This window comes from Punica granatum, chromosome 7 (genome assembly GCF_007655135.1).
Source record: "Punica granatum isolate Tunisia-2019 chromosome 7, ASM765513v2, whole genome shotgun sequence".
NCBI lineage: Eukaryota > Viridiplantae > Streptophyta > Magnoliopsida > Myrtales > Lythraceae > Punica > Punica granatum.
In genome coordinates, this window is record NC_045133.1 from 3,069,290 (window position 1) to 3,092,106 (window position 22,817).

Here is a 22,817-nt window from a genome sequence, read left to right on the forward strand (position 1 = left end):
CAAGTTCATATTACTCATTTGTACTATTATCGGGGCATGTTGCACTATTAACTCCCCAGAAGGTCACAATATTTAATATGCTTTTTACGTCATCTTAATTACAAGTCAGTCGTCCCACACGTTTAACGTTGCAAGGATCAACAAAAAATTACAAATCTCACAAATGCAAATGCTTTCAATCCTATGTTCATCGAATGTCACAAACATTATTAAGATACAAACTTGAGACAATAAAATTAACTACAGCACTAAAAACCTAATTTTATAACCTATAGCTAGTTACAGTAAATTTGAGTAAAAAATAAACGAACTAGATCTTACACGATCTTGAAAAGATATAGTCCTAAATCACATTCCCGAACAGTTCAGGCTTCGGCTCCATATTTCACAAACATGGTGGAACCATATTGGTACAACAATGTCCATCTCTTCCGTCGCAGGCATCAAAATTTCATTGTAATAAAAAATTGATATAATAATGTCCCTGTATCATAAACCACAACTGACCATGAAATAACATATCACCATTGTTAGGAAAAACAAAAGAAAGATCTTCGATATAACAGTACACATGTACATAGGAATTTTACCCAACCGAGAAGACAAACGAGAAATAAATAAAGCCACAACCCACTTCCACCAAAAAAATAAAAGACATAACTCATAATGCTTTTTTTTTTCTTTTTTGGTGCTTAAAATAACTCATAATACTTCCATTTGCTATTTCTAACATGAGATTTTCGACTGCAACATTATTTTTCTTCTTTTTTTCCCCCCTTTTTGGTCTATGCCAAACCAAATACACGATCCTGTTCTATCCTAGAAAAGTTAATACATAGCATGAAAAATACAAAGACTGAAAGGAGATACCACGAAATAGCCAAATCTAAAAATAAAATAGAAATATCATAATATTACAACATAAAATGAAAAAAGGCTGGTTTGATTTGACCACATGCAAGAACAAACCACCGCCTAATGGGTAAATTAATCTTAATCCTAATAACTATAGTCACCTCATGATTTCACCGAAAAGAAAAGACAAACCAAGAAATTAACTCAGATCTCTCCTAGTCAGATCCATGAGATATAAGAAACCCTGCCGTGATAAAAACAACTCCTAGGCCAAGAACATGCATAAACAATTAGTAAAATAGTAAAAGAACAAAAAAGATCCATCGATGGACTTTAATTAATTTTCAGAAAAAAGAAACTAATAATATCATATATACATATATATATATATATAAGTATATACAGAGAGAGAGAGGGTGGGAGAGATGGAGCCAAAGTGTAGAGCTCCCTTCAATCCAAACAAGGGATCAGTTGAGTTGAGCAAATGAAGCTCCTGACATATGCAAGCCACAACCCTATCCCTTTCTTCTTCCTTAATTATTTCAAATGGGGATAGTACTGTGGGATCCATAGATCAGCAGCTCAATCCACCCAACACAGCCCTCTATTGGACTTCAGAGAGCTCCACCCCAGTAACCCTAACCCTAACCCTACCACACACTTGAATTTTACCCCTTCTGCTCTTGCAGGCCTCACTTACCGGCCACAAAACCACCACCACCACCACCTATCCTACAGTCCCGGGGCCAGGCCGTCCGGGGAGGCCCCCCGGGACCGTTAGATGGAGGGAGCCCCTCCCTTCAGCCGCCGGGGGCTGTCCCCCCATCCAACGATCCCGGGGCATCCCGTGATAGCCCGGCCTCGGGACCGTTGGACTTCCTCATGGAACTACCGATCATATGACACTGCTGTAGTGCTGTGTGCCCTAAAGAAGGCAATAGAAGAAGAGGGAGGAGGAAGAGGGAGAGGGCTATGGGTAGATGGAGGAGGTGAGAAGGCTGACACTGAAGGGACGATGGACAACTGCCATCTATCATCTGTCTATCTTATAGCGATGTGAAGTGATATGTTGACGTCCAAAAGATAATTTACTAATTAATATTTCGACCAAAATTAACTTGTATTATTACATTAATTTATATATTATGTAATTTAAAATATTCTCACAAGAGCACATAATCTCTCGTTAAATGTACTAGGATGCGCCATATACACTTAGTTTCTGGTGAAGATTTTCTTCACTTTCTTAAATTAAGGCAACAAATATATTTTGATTTTTATAAATTTCACCATAATCACTTACTTTTGGATCATGAAGACAGTCTTGAATTTGGATTTCTAACAAATTTTACCCAATAAATATATAATCTACTTACGCGTCTCTAAAAGATATAAGTACCTGCACAACTTACGTATTAAAAGATTATTAATCAATTATTTTTTATAAGATGGCAATTACTCTCAACAAATAGGAGTGAAATAATCTGATTTTGTCCGTGAATGTGATGCCTATATAAAAAATATATATTAGTAATTAATAATTCAATTAAAATTTACTTATATTATTAATTATTAATCTTTTGGTGAGATTATGAATATTTTCAATTAATAGATTGAGATAATCTCGTTCAGATATCAACATGATGTTTACATAAGTCCATCTGTGTGTAATTCTTGCAAGTAACTTATAATCAGTAATTACCTTTTGTTTTTGGGTTTCTTTCAAATTACAATATCTCCTCTATCTATACATACGGAGAGGTAATAAAGATAGGTTAAATGATGAAAGTCCCAATAGTTCCGACCAGAGTCCCATCATTTGTGGGACGAAAGCCTTATAAATAGGCTTTTTTAGGTTATTTCTTGCGCTGGTGGTCGATAAAGCTTAGGTCTCCCGTATATTTGATGTATACAAAGATTTGTATGGTTATATACGATAATAAATTTGTTACAAATTCTTTCGAACTAATCTATCAGAAGGAGTTCAAAGGTCTTGAAATCCATTCAAAATTGCTCATCGATTGAATCGTCATCCCAATATGCAAATAAACTATTAAATTGCTTCGTATTCCATTTAATTTAGAGATCCATGCCATGCGTGTGGGCGTCATGACTAGTTATTGATGAAAATCATACGTATTCTAGTGTTGTAATACAAGCCTGTATGTTTGATCTAAGTATGATATATGCTTACTATATACAACTTATATATTGGCCTAAAAATGCAATAACGTATATATTAGACGCTTGCACATAATTTATTTTCTAGGGTTAATTTTTCTTAGAAAATTGTATGGTTAGTCCTTCATGGAAAAGTGCAATATCTCGAGAACCGGCTCTCTTTTAGTAGAGAGAGAAGATTCCCTGCGCTGCTGCAAAATTATATCACTTTCACGTGCCTTCTCTGTCGATTGGGTACCCTCATTTAATTTTATTAACATTATTATTATTATGATTATGCTTTGGGTTATTATATTTTTTAAAATATTTTGCTGCAGAAAACACCATGAAAATTTACACTTCTCGATGTATTGACTGACGAGATTTAACATGTGCGTCCCCCACTTGCCCCAAAGCAGTAATTGGGAGACTGTCGGGCGGCATAGAATGGAGAAAGGCACCACTCACTCATGCCAACCGTGAATTCGTTTTCCTTTCCTTCGTTTCCCTTTAAAGTTTAAAGTCCTTTTTTTTTTTCCTTTTTTGTTATTATTGTAAAAACTAAAAACTCTCTCTTGCTACACCGATGCAGTGTTAATATATGAAAAAAAAAAATCTAGGAATACAATTTTTTGAAAACGGTTAGGATACAAAAGATATTCTTCTTTTTTTTTTTTTGCTCAGAGTATACAAAAGATATTCAACAATGCATATGTGGAGTAGATAATAGAAAGTGGAACCCGTCAAAACGTCTTCAAATAACATATGTACTAATTGTTAGGAATTGTATCAAGAACATAGATATGAAACCAGAGGGTTCGTCTAGCATGCCAGTCACTGTAGAAAAGTTCCACTCTCGATGGATGCGATATAATTATCTATTTTGGTAACAAGATTTAATCATAAATAAAAATGCAAAAGATAGGGGATGAAGATCCAATACTTTATTAATCTCTTTCAATTTTTTTTTGAATAACTAGTAATGTTTTTTACTTATTACCCGGTATGATGCAATTGTGACAATTTACGTCGCTGCAGTTCATGTATTGAAAATTACCAAGGTAAACTAATATCCGAATAAATTTATTGAATAAATTGAGTATATCTCGTTAGTTAAAAATAAAATGATAATTTTTTAAAAAAAATAAGATTTTAGGTGAGGGTGGAGTGGAGGGGAAGCCTGGAAGGTGGTGAATTGAAGAAATGGAATGGTGGTTGGGTTGAGGACAGCTTTGCCCTTCAACCCCTCTTTTCTTTTTCTTTGATTAGACCCAAAAAGAAAAAAAAATTAAAATGAAAAAGAAAGAAGAAAAAAGCAGGCATTTTCCCGACAGCGACAACACACCACGCAATTCCTCAGTGGGCCCCACTCGCGCTCTCCTCAACCGAAGAAAAAATCTATCCTTTAGATTTGGCCCGCTCCTGTAAACTAGAGTGCATTTACTTTCTACCTTGTACGAATTTTGTAATTTGGTTAAATTTTCTAGCAAAAACAACCGATCCCTGTTGGTTCAGATAATTTTACTTCGAGTAAGGGTTTTTTGACCATAAAGTAAATATAAGGTCTAACACGATGAAAAAATAAATTTTAAATAATTAATAAAATAATATAAATAGTATCACTAGTATCGAATTTACGATCTCTAAATTAACAGACGAGTACATGCGTCATTGTATTATATTCTCCATACTTTGAAGGTGTTGGATTCAAATTATACAAGCGGATAAAATGGAGATGGGAAGAGCTTTAATTACAAGACTGATACTCGAAGCTGAATTATTCAGACCAGAACTTCGGTGAAACACGCCTTAACTCTTTATGAGAAACACGAACATTTTTTTGGAAATTTCGCTTTACGTTGGTCAGGCGATTTTTTAGCATATAAGGGCCGTCTGATTAGCATGGAACGTGCGCCTAAGTCCCGAGTGTTAATCGGATAGCTCTGACATTCTAAAGAATAGTTCGCTTAAGGGATAAAGATAATTTTCCAAATCTTCCTTATATTTCATGGCATTGTTCCATGATCTTTTATATCATTGCCTTGGAAAAAAAATTCAAAATTACCGATGTCACATTAGATATGTTCACTCAACCTTCGAGTATTGTGTGTCTGCATAGCCGGTGTTCCAATTTATTCTTCTTTTCTCTCGGCTTCGATGCGACGTGGATGGCTGAATCTTTCGAACCTCTCTTGCTTCTTGTCATGGCTCCTCAACTTCAGGTGCACCGGTAACCCCCGATCTTTCGGTATTTACCTTACCATTCAGTGTACGACGGTGAATGCTCGTATTTTTCTGAGATTGCATTGCTGTTTTCTTTTATTAATTTTCTCACACATTTGTCAACAATTAATTGTGAATAAAAATGTTTTCTTTGTAAAAATTATTTGAGTAGATTCAGCCACCTAATTTAAGCAAAAGTATCCTACAAAATTCGATGGTTGATTGATTTGCAGAAGACCTAATATTACCAAGGAGGCCCATTGGGCCGCCCTGCCAGGTTAAGAGACTGTGGGCTGAATGTTCGGAACCAGCACTTCTGGGCTTCAGTTCCATTACCAACGGTATGATCCAATTAATGTTGGGCTTTTTGGCCCAATAGATGCCATTTCATGTGCTTGAGGCGCAAGAAAATGGAGTGTGATTATTCGAGGATACTACTAAAAGTTTTGCTCATGATATGGTCCAACATCCGAGTCAAAAGCTTCAAACTTTTTAATTTTTTTTTTAAAAAATGGAACAGTTCAAATTTGGAAAATAGGGATCCCCATCGTGTTTCATAAGAGCTAAAGAAAGAACGATCTTGTTTGGAGCACGATTGAAAATATGAGCACCGCACCAACCATATGAAAGTTGAGTGTTTTTGTTTTCCAAAATAATTGGTACGAAAGTCGGGCACTTCTCGCGCAAATCTCAATTGGCCTTAATGGGACTTGGGAGTGCTCGACCACTCCCAAGTCCCAAGTCCACCTCCACCATAAATCGGGCAGATACAAATCACAATTGCTGGTGTGGTGGCTTTTAATGTTCTACATAAACCCGATCAAGAGTTGTTGCGGAGCGCATTATGTACATGTACAAGTCCTCATTAATCTATTTTGATTCGATATGACGAGTCTTTAGTTATAAATCGCAACCGAACACGGAGATCGAACATTACGAACCCCCCAATACCAAGATTTTCTGGATCATCATCAATCAATATATTGTGGTTGCATATGACAAGACCCGGACGCGGTTAAAAGGTGAAAAAAGGGACGGGGATCTGACGCGGTGGGGGGAAGGGAGAGACCGTGAGAGGACTCACAGAGGGAGTGAGAGACGGACGAACGACGCAAACAGAAGCCGAAACAAGAGCTTTGGACCGTCGCACGTTCCGCCCAAAACGCCCACATTCACTCCGCTCATTCATTTTCCTTTTCGTCCGACACGAGCACCGTCCCTGCGCTGTCAACTGTTCAGCTTCATTCGGCAGCCTCTGCTCTCCCAAATTCGCTTGGCAATCTCTACGGGCCGATGGGTGAGTTCGATTCTTCCTTCAATGGGGTGTCCATTTTTCGATCAGTTATTGGCCTTATCGCGTCATCTGCGAACTGGGTTTGTTTTCGATTTGGTTCTTTTGCTGGGGCTGATGATTGGTTTAGTGCGTGAGCTCTGAATCTCTGATCTGCGAGGTGTCAGCGCCGAAAATGAAGATTCTTCCTTTCAGTCGAATGGGTTTGCTTTCAGCTCGTCGGATTGAAAATTCTACTCCTCGCTGAGGGTTCACGTGTTGAAATTGTTGGGAAAATGGAGAATCCTGGTCTAAATGTGGATATTGGAGGCTATAGGCTGCAAATCCTTTATCTCTCTTCTCGGCGGCTGTCCAGCTGCTCTTCTTTGCAAGTGATGGGCAGCGGCAGCCCAATGATTTTGTGCATTTGCTGTTCCGGTTAACTATGTGAATTACTGATGATAACTAGTGTTTCATGATAGATATCGAGGAAGAGATTCGAGCTCTGCAGCTTGACTTAGCAGGTGTAATTGAAGTCAATTGTATTTTCTTCTACTTGTCCCCTTTTCTTTTTGAAGCAATTCATGCTCAAGTGTTTTGTTTAAATCCAGAAGATAATAATGGTCTTCCCAATGCTGAGGATGTGAAGGTAAAAGAAGCAGGGAAGGTGGACAAAATGGATGAAGGTTTGTAAGGCGAACTTGCTTCTTATATGTGAATTTATGCTAGCAAAGTGCATTCACACATGGCAGCGATTGTGATTGTTCTTGTTTTGGTTGCTCATTGGGAAATATCTGACTTTCCCAGTTGATAAAAATAGCAACAAAATTCATTGGCAGATTTCCCAACTTCTTTTTGCATTATATGCATATCAATCTTTGGTATTTTTACAGTAATCAATTGCTTACTCGTCACTGAAGAGGTTGCTTACTTATGTTTGTCAAAATGCTGTACGGTTGTTTTTTTTTTCCCTTGACGATGATCAATCCTGTATCTCAGTGGTATTCCAGTCTATAGAATTGTGACCTGTAATCTGATGTGCGGGCTTGCCTTTTATGAAATGAATAAATTAAAGGTTTATTGCACGTCCTAATTGCTGATTCTGGATGCAACAGCTTTGTTGTCCTTATAGAGATTCCTTATGTTCTGCAGATATAAAAGATGATATACGTGAAAAAGCTCAGCCACTGCAGACTGAACCTAAGGGTCAGCAATGTTGGCTTAGATTTAATTCTTATTTGCTATTGCAGTGTGTAGATAGCCTATTTTAAATGTACTCTTTCTTGAATTATAGGTAAAGAAAAGGAATTATCTGTTCCAGAAGTTGATGAACAAGAGGAAATGGAAGTGGACAAAAAGCGACATCTGAATGTTGTCTTTATTGGTCATGTTGGTAGGTTGATTTTCTAAATAATGTCAACTTACTTTACTTAAATAGTGTTATTCACTTTTGCTTGAATCTGGTGGTCAGATGCTGGTAAATCAACGACTGGAGGGCAGATACTCTTCTTAAGTGGTCAGGTTGATGATCGTACGATCCAAAAGTACGAGAAAGAGGCTAAGGATAAAAGTAGAGAAAGTTGGTGAGACTCAATTGTTCTTCGTCTGAGATTTGTGACTTCTGTTATTTGAATGCTGCACATATTGGAAATGGCAGATGTACATGCTCTCTCCATGCATGTGTGATTGTTCTTGTTCCTTTGGTTGACCTTATTTTCCTTTGAATCAGGTACATGGCATATATCATGGACACAAATGAAGAGGAGAGAGCCAAGGTACCATATGGTGGCCACAAGTTTCGGCCTTTTCAAGTATTTATTCGGTATTGAGACTGACAGAAACGATACTGCTGTGTAGGGGAAAACAGTTGAGGTTGGAAGGGCATATTTTGAAACAGAGAGCACTAGATTTACGATTCTTGATGCCCCAGTAAGTACTTTGTTACTTTTACTATATAGCTGCCCCATTTTAAAAAGACATGTCTCTATTTGGTGTTGATACAAGTTTGCTACCAACTTATCTGATGATATTGTCTTCAATAATAGAAAATAAGACTGCTATTTTTTTGGGTGGGCATTTTATGTGCGCTTCTTGTCTCTAACTTTGGTGAGCCTTGCTTTTGCTTTCCTTCTATTGTTATAGGGTCATAAGAGTTATGTTCCAAACATGATTATGGGGGCATCCCAGGCCGATATTGGTGTGCTGGTGAGTGAGTGCTGTAACATTCTTGCTCAAGCTCACAACTTCACATATCTACGATCTTTCTCTCTCACATCGTCTTACATGCACAGGTAATTTCTGCTCGAAAGGGTGAATTCGAGACTGGGTATGAGAAAGGTGGACAGACCCGTGAACATGTCATGCTTGCAAAAACTTTGGGCGTGTCTAAGCTCCTTGTTGTAGTGAACAAAATGGATGATCCCACTGTGAATTGGTCAAAAGAAAGGTGACTTCTCTCTACATATATTTATTATATGTATGTTTATCACATATCTGCATAGGTGTGATACATGTTCATCTATGCTTGCACATCTGTTTTTTGATGTTCATATGACATAGTACTTGTTTACGGGACTCTTTTCTTGCAGGTATGATGAAATCGAATCTAAGATGATACCATTCCTAAGGTCTTCTGGTTACAATGTGAAGAAAGGTACTGATTAAGATTATTCCGCAGGCCTAGGTTTTCATCGCTTTCTCTTGACATGACTGGATAATGATCCAATATTGAATTGTGTGAACCAGATATGAAATGCACGACTTTTTTAACGACCTTAATGTTTCAATCCTTAACTGGCTATTGGTGTTCAGCAGTTTAAGCTTTCCAAGGGATGTGATCGATGGTCCCTTTCTGCATGGACATTTTTTACTTGATATCAACTTACGGATATCTGCTCACTGTTTTATTTTCTGATGGTGTCCTGTATGCAGATGTTCAGTTTCTGCCAATTTCTGGCCTCTTTGGTTCAAACATGAAGACCAGAGTGGACAAAAGTGTATGTTCTTGGTGGAACGGTCCCTGTCTCTTTAAAGCCCTCGATGCTATTGAGGGCCCTCCACGTGATCCTAAGGGTCCTTTCAGGTACGATGAAGTGTTAAATATCCTGTTATGTCTAACTGAGGACTGAAAAAGAGAATATATATATATTTCTGTTTGTGAGTCCAGATTTCTCTTTCGTTATAACTACTGTTTTTTGATGGTTCTGTGTGAAACTCCTTGATGAGCAGGATGCCCATACTTGACAAATTCAAGGACATGGGGACTGTTGTTATGGGTAAAGTAGAATCAGGAAGTATACGTGAGGGTGATTCATTGATTGTCATGCCAAATAAGGTGACTTGCTTTTCTTGCTCTTTCTGCTCGAGTCTTCTCTTCTCCAGCTCATCTGTTCACCTTTTCTCTTGGCCTATTATTCTTCTTGAACTTGGATCTATCAACTGCATGTCTTACAAGGACTATGTTTCGAATTGTAGGCTCATGTGAAGGTAATTGGTATATACTGCGACGAAAACAAGGTTAGACACGCAGGGCCTGGTGAGAATCTTCGTATCAGATTATCTGGGATTGAAGAAGAGGACATATTAGCGGGGTTTGTCTTGTCAAGTGTTGGTGAGTGTGTTTTCTGTGATGCCTCCTATTTCAACAAATTTTGTAGATCTTGTCATGAAATTGTTGTTTATAGAGATCTTTCTGATCCTTTTCTGATCCTCTTGCAGCGAAACCAATTTCTGCTGTCACTGAGTTTGTTGCTCAGCTCCAAATCCTTGAGTTGTTAGACAATGTACTTCTTCGACCAACTGCTCATTCTTCTCCAATCATTGGGGTTTATGATCAACTATGTCAAGAGATGCTAAGACTTCTGATCTAATTCCGTTATGTATAGGCAATTTTCACTGCGGGTTACAAGGCTGTCTTGCATATTCATTCCGTTGTCGAGGAATGTGAGATTGTTGAGCTGCTACAACAGATTGATCCAAAGACAAAGAAGCCCATGAAAAAGAAAGTTCTCTTTGTAAAGTCCAACGCTGTTGTCGTATGTCGCGTTCAGGTCAGTTAATGTGGCGTTACTTTGTCTTAATGCATTGCTCCAAGAGATGACTACATTCTTGTAGTCTTATTATGCACGAGTGAACAAATGCCTAACGATTACATGGTTTTTTCGTTACTTCCCAGGTGAATAACATGATATGTGTGGAGAAGTTCTCTGATTTCCCGCAGCTTGGGAGGTTCACTCTTCGCACTGAAGGTGACGCATCTATTGCCGAATCCTGATCATATTTTATGAATTCTTATACTATCAGTACCATGTGATGAGTTTATTTTACAGGAAAGACAGTTGCGGTCGGGAAAGTCACTGATCTACCTTCCGTTGCTAAATCTTAAGTCTATTTTGGTGAGGTGAGGTATACTCAAACAAAACGTACATTATCGCGAACAATATCGTGATTACAATCTGCAAACTGAAGCTGTTCTCGGAACTCATTCAAATTCCCCCTACATTGGCAGGCTGCTACTGCTTTCAGTATGGGAATGATGTCTCACATCTCCGGGGTGAAGCCTTTTGAATTGTATCATAACGGAGAGAGCCAGTGATTTTTTCTTTGCTGGTTCGGAGCAGAGTGAGGATGTCTTCTTTTAGAGGGGCAAGACTCCCATGATGTTTGAAAGAATTGAACATATACAGCATTTATGAATCTTTTGCAGGCCGCAAATTCCTTTTAAGGAGTCCAGTTTTGTTCCATCAAACACTTAATGCTTATAAACATTACATTATATTCTGCATCATTCAGAACCTTGAATCTCGAGGAGGACATTCGTGTCCGGTGAGTCCAAATAAAAGCCATCAGCGAGCTTTGGATGTTGAAACAATGTTTCGCGAAGACAAAAACCTGAAGCGAGGGTGACAAGAAAGCGATATCTCGATGTGTGATTGTCGCAATGGAGGTGCTAATAATTTGCTTGCCCTGATTATTCAGATGTACACCTTGGCTCTGTATGAGATCATTATTTGGTATCCATAACCTGCTGGTTGAGACTATTTATCGCATGCGAATAAAAGATTTGCGATTGTGGTCAAGAAGCTTTTTTATTTTTTGGGTTAGAACTTTTTATATGTTGTTAGGCTATGATCCCCACCTTAATCGAATAGTTTAAATTAGAAGAATTTCTAAATGAGGTTTGAGAAATAAAAAATCCGAATACATATATATTTATATATATAGAACATTAATTCGATTTTTTTGTGGGTAGCAAATAGGCATCAATAATATCATGCCCCAACGCAACTCATGGGCCGGGCCTTATGAGTCCAAGCCCATGGCACAATGGATACGTTCCGAACCATTTTCTCAGACCCGACTCCTCTCCTATTTTGGGTCCGTTTTCCGTCGCCGGAGAACCTCATCGTCATCGCCCCGAGTTCCAACTCACCTTGTCGAAAAGACCATCGCCATTTGTTTCGAGCTCCGAGCTCTCTCCGTCACCGGCGATGGACTACCGGTTCAGATCGCAGAGGCGAGTCCAGATCGACGAGCCCCCGGAGGAGGAGGAGCACGGCATGAGGTTATGGCCGTGTAATATCAATGTCAGGGACGATCAGGAGCCTTTCATGGGTTTTCAAGGTCCGCAGGAAGGCGTCCAGGACTACAAGGGAGACTACCTTGACGTGCGCTCGCATCCGTCCCTGATGAAAATTCTGCATAAACAAAGTTCGGTTTGAGCTTCTTGGTGCCCCCAGCCGGCCACCTCCCCCTCGGGCGAGGTCGCCGGTGTCGGTGTCAAGTGATGATGCCGTCTGGATCCCTTTCTCCTTCATGAACTGCCTAACTTCCAGTCACCTTGTCCGAGTTGCCGGCCGAAGAGTACATGTTCAGCAACAGAACACTGTCCCCTGCTTCCTGAGCTTTCAGCTCTATCAAGTGCTCGACCACTCGTTCCCCAAGGGGAGGCATGACCGTGGATCCTGCGAGCATTGGGCAAGGTCCTCCATGTAGTTGAGTCGGGCTTCACTCTCAAGATAAAAAATGCAATTTAACCACCAAACTGTTGGCTCGGGAAATAATTTGAGGACCAAACTGTAAGCGTTCTCAAGATAAAATGAAACAGATTATTAAGAAGCAATAATAGTAATCATTCGAAAAAGAGGAATTGATCGACGAACAAGCATGAGGAAGAAATTATCTCTCATTATTAATTAGGATTTTTTCAAAGTAGTCCAATGTATATAAAATTATTAATTTGAATGCATTCTTTTCTTTGCGAACTCTTTCTCTTAATTCTTCGTACATAAAATTTCGTACACATCTTAGCCAATAAACACTTTCACTGAATCATTACTTTCTTGATCAAGTCGCGTGCACTTCGACCAACTTTGGCAACTGAATAATTTCCGAAATCGGCACCGCAAGCATCCATGCATATTTCTTTGCATTGGAAATTTCTTTATCTAGAATATCCTTAATCTGAGTACAATAATGAAAAAGTTTATCGCCTCCAATATCCTTTAATACGGATTTGTTGACAACAAACATTGGTTTTCCTTGATCATCAAATACAAATTTTGTAACTTCTTCTTGATCTTCATCTGGATATATATCGAAAATTGGATTGACTTCATCATACGATATGTCTTTGACGTGATATGCTGGCATGAAACTGAAACTTTTCATTGGTAGATGTTGATTCCGTCGGTTGACTTGAAGCGTAAATCAATGCGTCGGCGACTATGATTCCTAACTTGTCCTTGATACACACTGACACAGCGAAACTAAAGAACAATTGTAATCTGTTGATTCGCGCACAAATGCCAGAAAATAATATTCTATAACCTGCTGATTATACGAATACCAAGGACTAGTCATCAAATTCGTTGATTCAATCAATGCCGAATTTGGGAAAATAGAGAAAATATTCTCTCGAAATTTTATTCATAAAAAAAACTCAATTGTCCTTAGCCCTAGGGCTTACAACGCTTAAATAGGCTTAAATGAAATTATAACGAAGGAAATAAACTATTCCATAAAATAAACTATTCCGTAAAATAAACTATTCTCTAAAAATTGCAAAAAAAGCCTAAATAACATAAAATTGCCTGTTTTCTGCTGCATCAAAACTCCATCCCAAAATGCCCCTTCAAGCTCATAAACTGAACCAAATCAAACCCATTTTTGGGTTTCATCTAATTCTTCTCCATGTGCGAAGATGGCCTTCCTCCTCCTCCCCCAATATAAGGCCATGGACAGAAGATAGAGGAGACCAACAAGATCAAGAACACAAGAATGGCGGAGCTCTGCGAGTTTGCGGTGATTGTAGGTGAGTTTCTCTTCTCTTTTTCCCACTGTCTAGTATAGTATAGCATTTCTTGTTCATTATATTTATCGTTATTTTACAGGAGACCTGATGCAGTATCAGTGCAATCACTGTGAGGCTCGCTTCGAAAGCTTCAAGTCGATAATTAGCCGCCATAAAGGGAAGCTCTAGGAGGCGCGCTTCATCTGTAAGCTTTACAAGTAGGAGCTGACCGTGCACGGGGGAGATGCCGATTCACTCGAGTTAGTCCTGATTCTTTGTTTCTCTCATTATTTTTATTAATTTTTGCTTTTTTGTTTTTTTAAATCCTTGTTATTTTTCATTCCGCATAACTAATGGATGTTGGTTAGATGGACTGGAGATGGAGGGTGATGGTGATGAAGACTCATATTTATTTTATAAATAAGTTAGTTTTAGTGGGTTGAGTTTGGTTGGTGATGTTCAACAACTTTAATTTTTAGGATATTGTTTTAAATTTTTGGACTTAAAAACAGTGAAAGAGCTCACACTGACCTTTAAGAAGAAGATGACATAGTCACCTTAAGAAAAAGATGACATAGTCACTTTAAGAGGAAGATTAAATTTTTGAACTTTAAAACAGTGAAAGAGCTTACACCGAACTTTAAGAAGATGATGACATAGTCACTTTAAGAAGATTTAAAGTTCAATTGCATTTCCTTTACTGCAAAAAAGAATCTCTTCCTCTTCCTTTAACATTTCCAACGAATCAAGAGCCTGCATATACAAAGAGAATTGAGACTTTGGGATGTTTTAGGATGGGAAATGGATGAAGAAGAAGATGACATATTCACTCACCTACCTTAATGATCATCAAAAATTTAAAAGGATGAGAAAGAGCTCACGCTTTAAAACAATATCCTAAAAATTAAAGTTCTTGAACATTACCAACCAATAAATTTTAAAATTGTGTAATATTGACCCCTTTAATTTTGATCTGGATTTGGTTGTTGGAATTTGAACTTTGAATTGCCTTGGACTGAGACATTACATATATGCATATAATATAATATAATGGATTGTGTAATAATGATACCTTTAACTGTGAGCTCTTTCTCATCCTTTTAAATTTTTGATGATCATTAATGTAGGTTAGCAATATCCTAAAATTAAAGTTCCCAAACATCACCAACCAATAAATTAAAAAATTGTGTAATAATGACCCATTTAATTTTGATCTGGATTTGGCTGTCGGAATTTGAACTCTGAATTGCCTTGGACCGGAACATTATATAAATGCATATAATATAATACAATGAATTGTGTAATAATGACCCCTTTAATTGTGAGCTTTTTCTCGTTCTTTTAAATTTTTTATGACGATTAAGTTAGTTGAGTGACTATGTCATCTTCTTCTTCATCCATTTCCCATCCTAAAACATCCCAAAGTCTCGATTCTCTCTATATATGCAGGCTTTTGATTCGCTGGAAATGTTAAAGGCAAAGGAAGAGATTCTTTTTTGCAATGAGTTTCTCGTCTCTTTTCCCATGTCTAGTATAGTATAACATTTCTTGTTCATTTTATTTGTCGTCATTTTAAAGGGGACGTGATGCAATGTCAGTGCAACCACTATGAGGCTCGCTTCGAAAGCTTCAAGCCGATGATCGGCCACCAAAAAGGGAAGCACTATATGGCGCATTTCATTTGTAAGCGTTGAGACGTCTAGTTCGCTAGCAAGTCGGAGTAGACCATGCACGAGGGGAGATGTTGATTCACTCAGGTTAGTCCTGTTTCTCCGTTTCTCTTATCATTTTTATTAATTTTTTCTTTTTTATTTTTTTAAATGCTTGTTATTTTTCATTCTGCAGAACTAATGGACGTTGGTTGGATGGAGTGGAGATGGAAGGTGATGGTGATCAAGACGCATATTTATTTTATAAATAAGTTAGTTTTAGTGGGTTGGGTTTGGTTGGTGATGTTTAGGAACTTTATCTTTAGGCTATTATTTTAAATTTTTGAACTTTAAAACAGTGAAAGAGCTCACATTGAACTTTAAGAAGAATATGACATAGTCTCTTTAAGAAGAATATGACATAATCACTTTAAGAAGAAGATTAAATTTTTGAACTTTAAAATAGTGAAAGAGCTCACATTGAACTTTAAGACAAAGATGACATAGTCACTTTAAGAATCTTCTTCTTAAAGTTCAATTTCATTTCCTTTACTGCAAAGAAGAATTTTTTGCTCTTCCTTTAACATTTCCAGCGAATCAAGAGCCTGCATATACATAGAGAAATTGATGAAGAAGAAGATGACATAGACACTCACCTACCTTAATCATCATTAAAATTTAAAAGGATGAGAAAGCGCTCACGCTTTAAACAATGTCCTAAAAATTAAAGTTCCTGAACATCACCAACCAATAAATTTAAAAATTGTGTAATAATGACCCCTTTAATTTTGATATGGATTTGGTTGTTGGAATTTGAACTTTGAATTGCCTTGGACTGGGACATTATATGTATGCATATAGTATAATATAATATAATGAATTGTGTAATAATGACCCCTTTAGCAGTGAGCTCTTTCTCATCCTTTTAAATTTTTTATGATGATTAATGTAGGTTAACAATATCCTAAAAATTGAAGTTCCCGAACATTACCAACCAATAATTTAAAACTTGTGTATTAATGACCCCTTTAATTTTGATATGGATTTGGTTGTTGGAATTTGAACTCTGAATTGCCTTGGATTGGGACATCATATAAATGCATATAATATAATATAATATAATGAATTGTGTAATAATGACCCCCTTTAACTGTGAGCTCTTTCTCATCCTTTTAAATTTTTGATGATGATTAAGGTAGGTGAGTGACTATGTCATCTTCTTCTTCATCCATTTCCTATCCTAAAACATTCCAAAGTCTCGATTCCCTCAGTATATGTTGGCTCTTGATTTGCTGGAAATGTTAAAGAAAGAGGAAGAGATTCTTTTTTTGCAGTGAGTTTCTAGTCACTTTTTTCCGCTATCCAGTATAGTATAGCATTTCTTGTTCATTGTATTTGTCGTCATTTTACAGGGGACGTGGTGCAATGTCAGTGTAACAACTGCGAGGCTTGCTTCGAAAGCTTAAAGCCGATGATCAACCACCAGAAAGGGAAGCACTATAAGGCACGCTTCATCTATAAGCATTGCGACGTCCAGTTCACCAGCAAGTCGGAGCTGACCGTGCACGAGGGGAGATGCCGACTCACTTTGGTTAGTCCCGTTTCACTGCTTCTCTTATTATTTTTATTAATTTATTATTTTTTTTTATTTTTTCAAACCCTTGCAATTTTTCATTCTGCAGAACTAAAGGACGTTGGTTGCATGGACTGGAGATGGAGGGTGATGGTGATGAAGACTCATATTTATTTTATAAATAAGTTAGTTTTAATGGGTTGGGTTTGGTTGGTGATGTTCAAGAACTTTAATTTTTAGTATATTGTTTTAAATTTTTGAACTTTAAAACAGTGAAAGAGCTCATACTGAAGTTTAAGAAGAATATGACGTAGTATCTTTAAGAAGAAGATGACATAGTCACTTTAAGAAGAAGATTATTTTTTGAACTTTAAAATAGTGAAAAAGCTCACATTGAATTTTAAGAAGAAGATGACATAGTTACTTTAAGAAGAATCTTCTTCTTAAAGTTCAATTGCATTTCCTTTACTGCAAAAGAGAATCTCTTCCTCTTCCTTTAACATTTCCAGGGAATCAAGAGCTTTCATATACAGAAAGAATCGAGACTTTGGGATGTTTTATGATGGGAAATGGATGAAGAAGAGGATGACATACTCATTCTCCTACCTTAATGATCATAAAAAAATTAAAAGGATGAGAAAGAGCTCACGCTTTAAAACAATATCGTAAAAATTAAAGTTCCTGAACATTACCAACCAATAAATTTAAAAATTGTGTAATAATGACCCCTTTAATTTTGATCTGGATTTGATAACTGGAATTTGAACTCTGAATTGCCTTGGACTGGTACATTATATATATATATGCATAAAATATAATATAATATAATGAATTGTGTAATAATGACCCTTTTAGCAGTGAGCTCTTTCTCATCCTTTTAAATTTTTGATGATGATTAAGGTAGGTTAACAATATCTTAAAAGCTAAAGGTCATGAACATCACCAACCAATCAATTTAAAAATTGTGCAATAATGACCCCTTTAATTTCATCGTCTCCCTCCCTCCGTCTCTCCCTCTATCACTGATCGTCCAAAAAAACACAACCCTTCCAAAAATACCAGCAAACTTGACGCAGCGAAACTAAAGAACAATTGTAATATGTTGATTAGTGCACGAATGCTAAAAAATAATCTTCTGTAACCTGTTAATTATACGAATACTAGAGAATATGCATCAAATTCGTTAATTAATCAATGCCGAATTTGGAAAAATAGAGATAATATTCTCTCGAAATTTTATTCATCCAAAAAAACTCTACTGTCCTTAGCTCTAGGGCTTACAACGCTTAAATAGGCTTAAACGAAATTATAACGAAGGAAATAAACTATTCCGTAAAATAAACTATTCTCTAAAAATTGCAAAAAAAGCCTAAATAACATAAAATTGCCTGTTTTCTGCTGCATCAAAACTCCATCCCAAAATGCCCCTTCAAGCTCATAAACTGAACCAAATCAAACCCATTTTTGGGTTTCATCTAATTCTTCTCCATGTGCGAAGATGGCCTTCCTCCTCCTCCCCCAATATAAGGCCATGGACAGAAGATAGAGGAGACCAACAAGATCAAGAACACAAGAATGGCGGAGCTCTGCGAGTTTGCGGTGATTGTAGGTGAGTTTCTCTTCTCTTTTTCCCACTGTCTAGTATAGTATAGCATTTCTTGTTCATTATATTTATCGTTATTTTACAGGGGACCTGATGCAGTATCAGTGCAATCACTGTGAGGCTCGCTTCGAAAGCTTCAAGTCGATAATTAGCCGCCATAAAGGGAAGCTCTAGGAGGCGCGCTTCATCTGTAAGCTTTACAAGTCGGAGCTGACCGTGCACGGGGGGAGATGCCGATTCACTCGAGTTAGTCCTGATTCTTTGTTTCTCTCATTATTTTTATTAATTTTTGCTTTTTTGTTTTTTTAAATCCTTGTTATTTTTCATTCCGCATAACTAATGGATGTTGTTGGATGGACTGGAGATGGAGGGTGATGGTGATGAAGACTCATATTTATTTTATAAATAAGTTAGTTTTAGTGGGTTGAGTTTGGTTGGTGATGTTCAACAACTTTAATTTTTAGGATATTGTTTTAAATTTTTGGACTTTAAAATAGTGAAAGAGCTCACACTGACCTTTAAGAAGAAGAAGACATAGTCACCTTAAGAAAAAGATGACATAGTCACTTTAAGAGGAAGATTAAATTTTTGAACTTTAAAACAGTGAAAGAGCTGACACCGAACTTTAAGAAGATGATGACTTAGTCAATTTAAGAAGATTTAAAGTTCAATTGCATTTCCTTTACTGCAAAAAAGAATCTCTTCCGCTTCCTTTAACATTTCCAACGAATCAAGAGCCTGCATATACAAAGAGAATTGAGACTTTGGGATGTTTTAGGATGGGAAATGGATGAAGAAGAAGATGACATATTCACTCACCTACCTTAATGATCATCAAAAATTTAAAAGGATGAGAAAGAGCTCACGCTTTAAAACAATATCCTAAAAATTAAAGTTCTTGAACATTACCAACCAATAAATTTTAAAATTGTGTAATATTGACCCCTTTAATTTTGATCTGGATTTGGTTGTTGGAATTTGAACTTTGAATTGCCTTGGACTGAGACATTACATATATGCATATAATATAATATAATGGATTGTGTAATAATGATACCTTTAACTGTGAGCTCTTTCTCATCCTTTTAAATTTTTGATGATCATTAATGTAGGTTAGCAATATCCTAAAAATTAAAGTTCCCAAACATCACCAACCAATAAATTAAAAAATTGTGTAATAATGACCCATTTAATTTTGATCTGGATTTGGCTGTCGGAATTTGAACTCTGAATTGCCTTGGACCGGAACATTATATAAATGCATATAATATAATACAATGAATTGTGTAATAATGACCCCTTTAATTGTGAGCTTTTTCTCATTCTTTTAAATTTTTTATGACGATTAAGGTTGTTGAGTGACTATGTCATCTTCTTCTTCATCCATTTCCCATCCTAAAACATCAAGTCTCGATTCTCTCTATATATGCAGGCTTTTGATTCGCTGGAAATGTTAAAGGCAAAGGAAGAGATTCTTTTTTGCAATGAGTTTCTCGTCTCTTTTCCCATGTCTAGTATAGTATAACATTTCTTGTTCATTTTATTTGTCGTCATTTTAAAGGGGACGTGATGCAATGTTAGTGCAACCACTATGAGGCTCGCTTCGAAAGCTTCAAGCCGATGATCGGCCACCAGAAAGGGAAGCACTTAATGGCACGCTTCATTTGTAAGCGTTGCGACGTCTAGGTCGCTAGCAAGTTGGAGCAGACCATGCACGAGGGGAGATGTTGATTCACTCAGATTAGTCCTGTTTCTCTGTTTCCCTTGTCATTTTTATTAATTTTTTTTAAATACTTGTTATTTTTTATTCTGCAGAACTAATGGACATTGGTTGGATGGAGTGGAGATGGAAGGTGATGGTGATCAAGACGCATATTTATTTTATAAATAAGTTAGTTTTAGTGGGTTGGGGTTGGTTGGTGATGTTTAGGAACTTTATCTTTGGGCTATTATTTTAAATTTTTGAACTTTAAAACAGTGAAAGAGCTCACATTGAACTTTAAGAAGAATATGACATAGTCTCTTTAAGAAGAATATGACATAATCACTTTAAGAAGAAGATTAAATTTTTGAACTTTAAAATAGTGAAAGAGCTCACACTGAACTTTAAGAAGAAGATGACATAGTCACTTTAAGAATCTTCTTCTTAAAGTTCAATTTCATTTCCTTTACTGCAAAGAAGAATTTTTTGCTCTTCTTTTAACATTTCCAGCGAATCAAGAGCCTGCATATACATAGAGAAATTGATGAAGAAGAAGATGACATAGTCACTCACCTACCTTAATCATCATTAAAATTTAAAAGGATGAGAAAGCGCTCACGCTTTAAACAATGTCCTAAAAATTAAAGTTTCTGAACATCACCAACCAATAAATTTAAAAATTGTGTAATAATGACCCCTTTAATTTTGATATGGATTTGATTGTTGGAATTTGAACTTTGAATTGCCTTGGACTGGGACATTGTATGTATGCATATAGTATAATATAATATAATGAATTGTGTAATAATGACCCCTTTAGCAGTGAGCACTTTCTCATCCTTTTAAATTTTTTATGATGATTAATGTAGGTTAACAATATCCTAAAAATTAAAGTTCCCGAACATCACCAACCAATAATTTAAAACTTGTGTATTGATGACCCCTTTAATTTTGATCTAGATTTGGTTGTTGGAATTTGAACACTGAATTGCCTTGGACTGGAACATCATATAAATGCATATAATATATTATAATATAATATAATGAATTGTGTAAGAATGACCCCCTTTAACTGTGAGCTCTTTCTCATCCTTTTAAATTTTTGATGATGATTAAGGTAGGTGAGTAACTATGTCATCTTCTTCTTCATCCATTTTCTATCCTAAAACATTCCAAAGTCTCGATTCCCTCAATAATTGCTGGCTCTTGATTCGCTGGAAATTTTAAAGAATGAGGAAGAGATTCTTTTTTTGCAGTGAGTTTCTAGTCTCTTTTTTCCGCTATCCAATATGGTATAGCATTTCTTGTTCATTGTATTTGTCGTCATTTTACAGGGGATGTGGTGCAATGTCAGTGCAACCACTACGAGGCTTGCTTCGAAAGCTTAAAGCCGATGATCAACCACCAGAAAGGGAAGCACTATAAGGCACGCTTCATTTGTAAGCATTGCGACGTCCATTTCACTAGCAAGTCGGAGCTGACCGTGCATGAGGGGAGATGTCGATTCACTCAGGTTAGTCCTGTTTCTCAACTTCTCTTATTATTTTTATTAATTTTTTAATTTTTTAATTTTTTTAAATCCTTGCTATTTTTCATTCTACAGAACTAATGGACGTTGGTTGGATGGACTGGAGATGGAGGGTGATAGTGATGAAGACTCATATTTATTTTATAAATAAGTTAGTTTTAATGGGTTGGGTTTGGTTGGTGATGCTCAAGAACTTTAATTCTTAGGATATTGTTTAAAATTTTTGAACTTTAAAACTGTGAAAGAGCTCATACTGAAGTTTTAGAAGAATATGACGTAGTCTCTTTTAGAAGAAGATGACATAGTCACTTTAAGAAGAAGATTATTTTTTGAATTTTAAAATAGTGAAAGAGCTCACATTGAACTTTAAGAAGAAGATGACATAGTTACTTTAAGAAGAATCTTCTCCTTAAAGTTCAATTGCATTTCCTTTACTGCAAAAGAGAATCTCTTCCTCTTCCTTTAACATTTCCAGCGAATTAAGAGCTTGCCTATACAGAGAGAATCGAGACTTTGGGATGTTTTAGGATGGGAAATGGATGAAGAAGAGGATGACATAGTCATTCACCTACCTTAATGATCATAAAAAAAATAAAAGGATGAGAAAGAGCTCACGCTTTAAAACAAAATCGTAAAAATTAAAGTTCCTGAGCATCACCAACCAATAAATTTAAAAATTGTGTAATAATGACCCCTTTAATTTTGATCTGGATTTGATTGTTGGAATTTGAACTCTGAATTACCTTGGACTGGTACATTATATATATGCATAAAATATAATATAATATAATATAATGAATTGTGTAATAATGACCCTTTTAACAGTGAGCTCTCTCTCATCCTTTTAAATTTTTGATGATGATTAAGGTAGGTTAACAATATCCTAAAAGCTAAAGTTCCCGAACATCACCAACCAATCAATTTAAAAATTGTGCAATAATGACCCCTTTAATTTTGATCTGG

At 36.5% G+C, this 22,817-nt stretch overlaps 1 protein-coding gene across 5 annotated transcripts; it reads left to right on the forward strand.

Moving 5' to 3' along the window:
* The first annotated feature begins 6,127 nt into the window (after positions 1-6,127).
* Positions 6,128-11,294, forward strand: LOC116214754 (eukaryotic peptide chain release factor GTP-binding subunit ERF3A-like). 5 transcript variants are annotated; one of them, XM_031550203.1, is made up of 19 exons: positions 6,128-6,535; positions 6,978-7,032; positions 7,120-7,194; positions 7,661-7,714; positions 7,803-7,901; positions 7,980-8,091; positions 8,238-8,283; positions 8,366-8,437; positions 8,651-8,713; positions 8,800-8,954; positions 9,097-9,161; positions 9,440-9,590; positions 9,737-9,842; positions 9,983-10,118; positions 10,226-10,290; positions 10,393-10,557; positions 10,683-10,755; positions 10,837-10,907; positions 11,016-11,294. In XM_031550203.1, the coding sequence occupies exons 2-18, from the start codon at positions 6,984-6,986 to the stop codon at positions 10,890-10,892; spliced, it is 1,542 nt and encodes a 513-aa protein (XP_031406063.1). In that variant the 5' UTR covers positions 6,128-6,535; positions 6,978-6,983; the 3' UTR covers positions 10,893-10,907; positions 11,016-11,294. The 5 variants fall into 5 exon arrangements, with proteins under 5 accessions (XP_031406063.1, XP_031406059.1, XP_031406058.1 ...); XM_031550199.1 differs by having other exon boundaries at positions 6,176-6,535; positions 6,991-7,032; XM_031550198.1 differs by having other exon boundaries at positions 6,262-6,535; positions 10,837-10,912.
* The last annotated feature ends 11,523 nt before the right edge of the window (positions 11,295-22,817 follow it).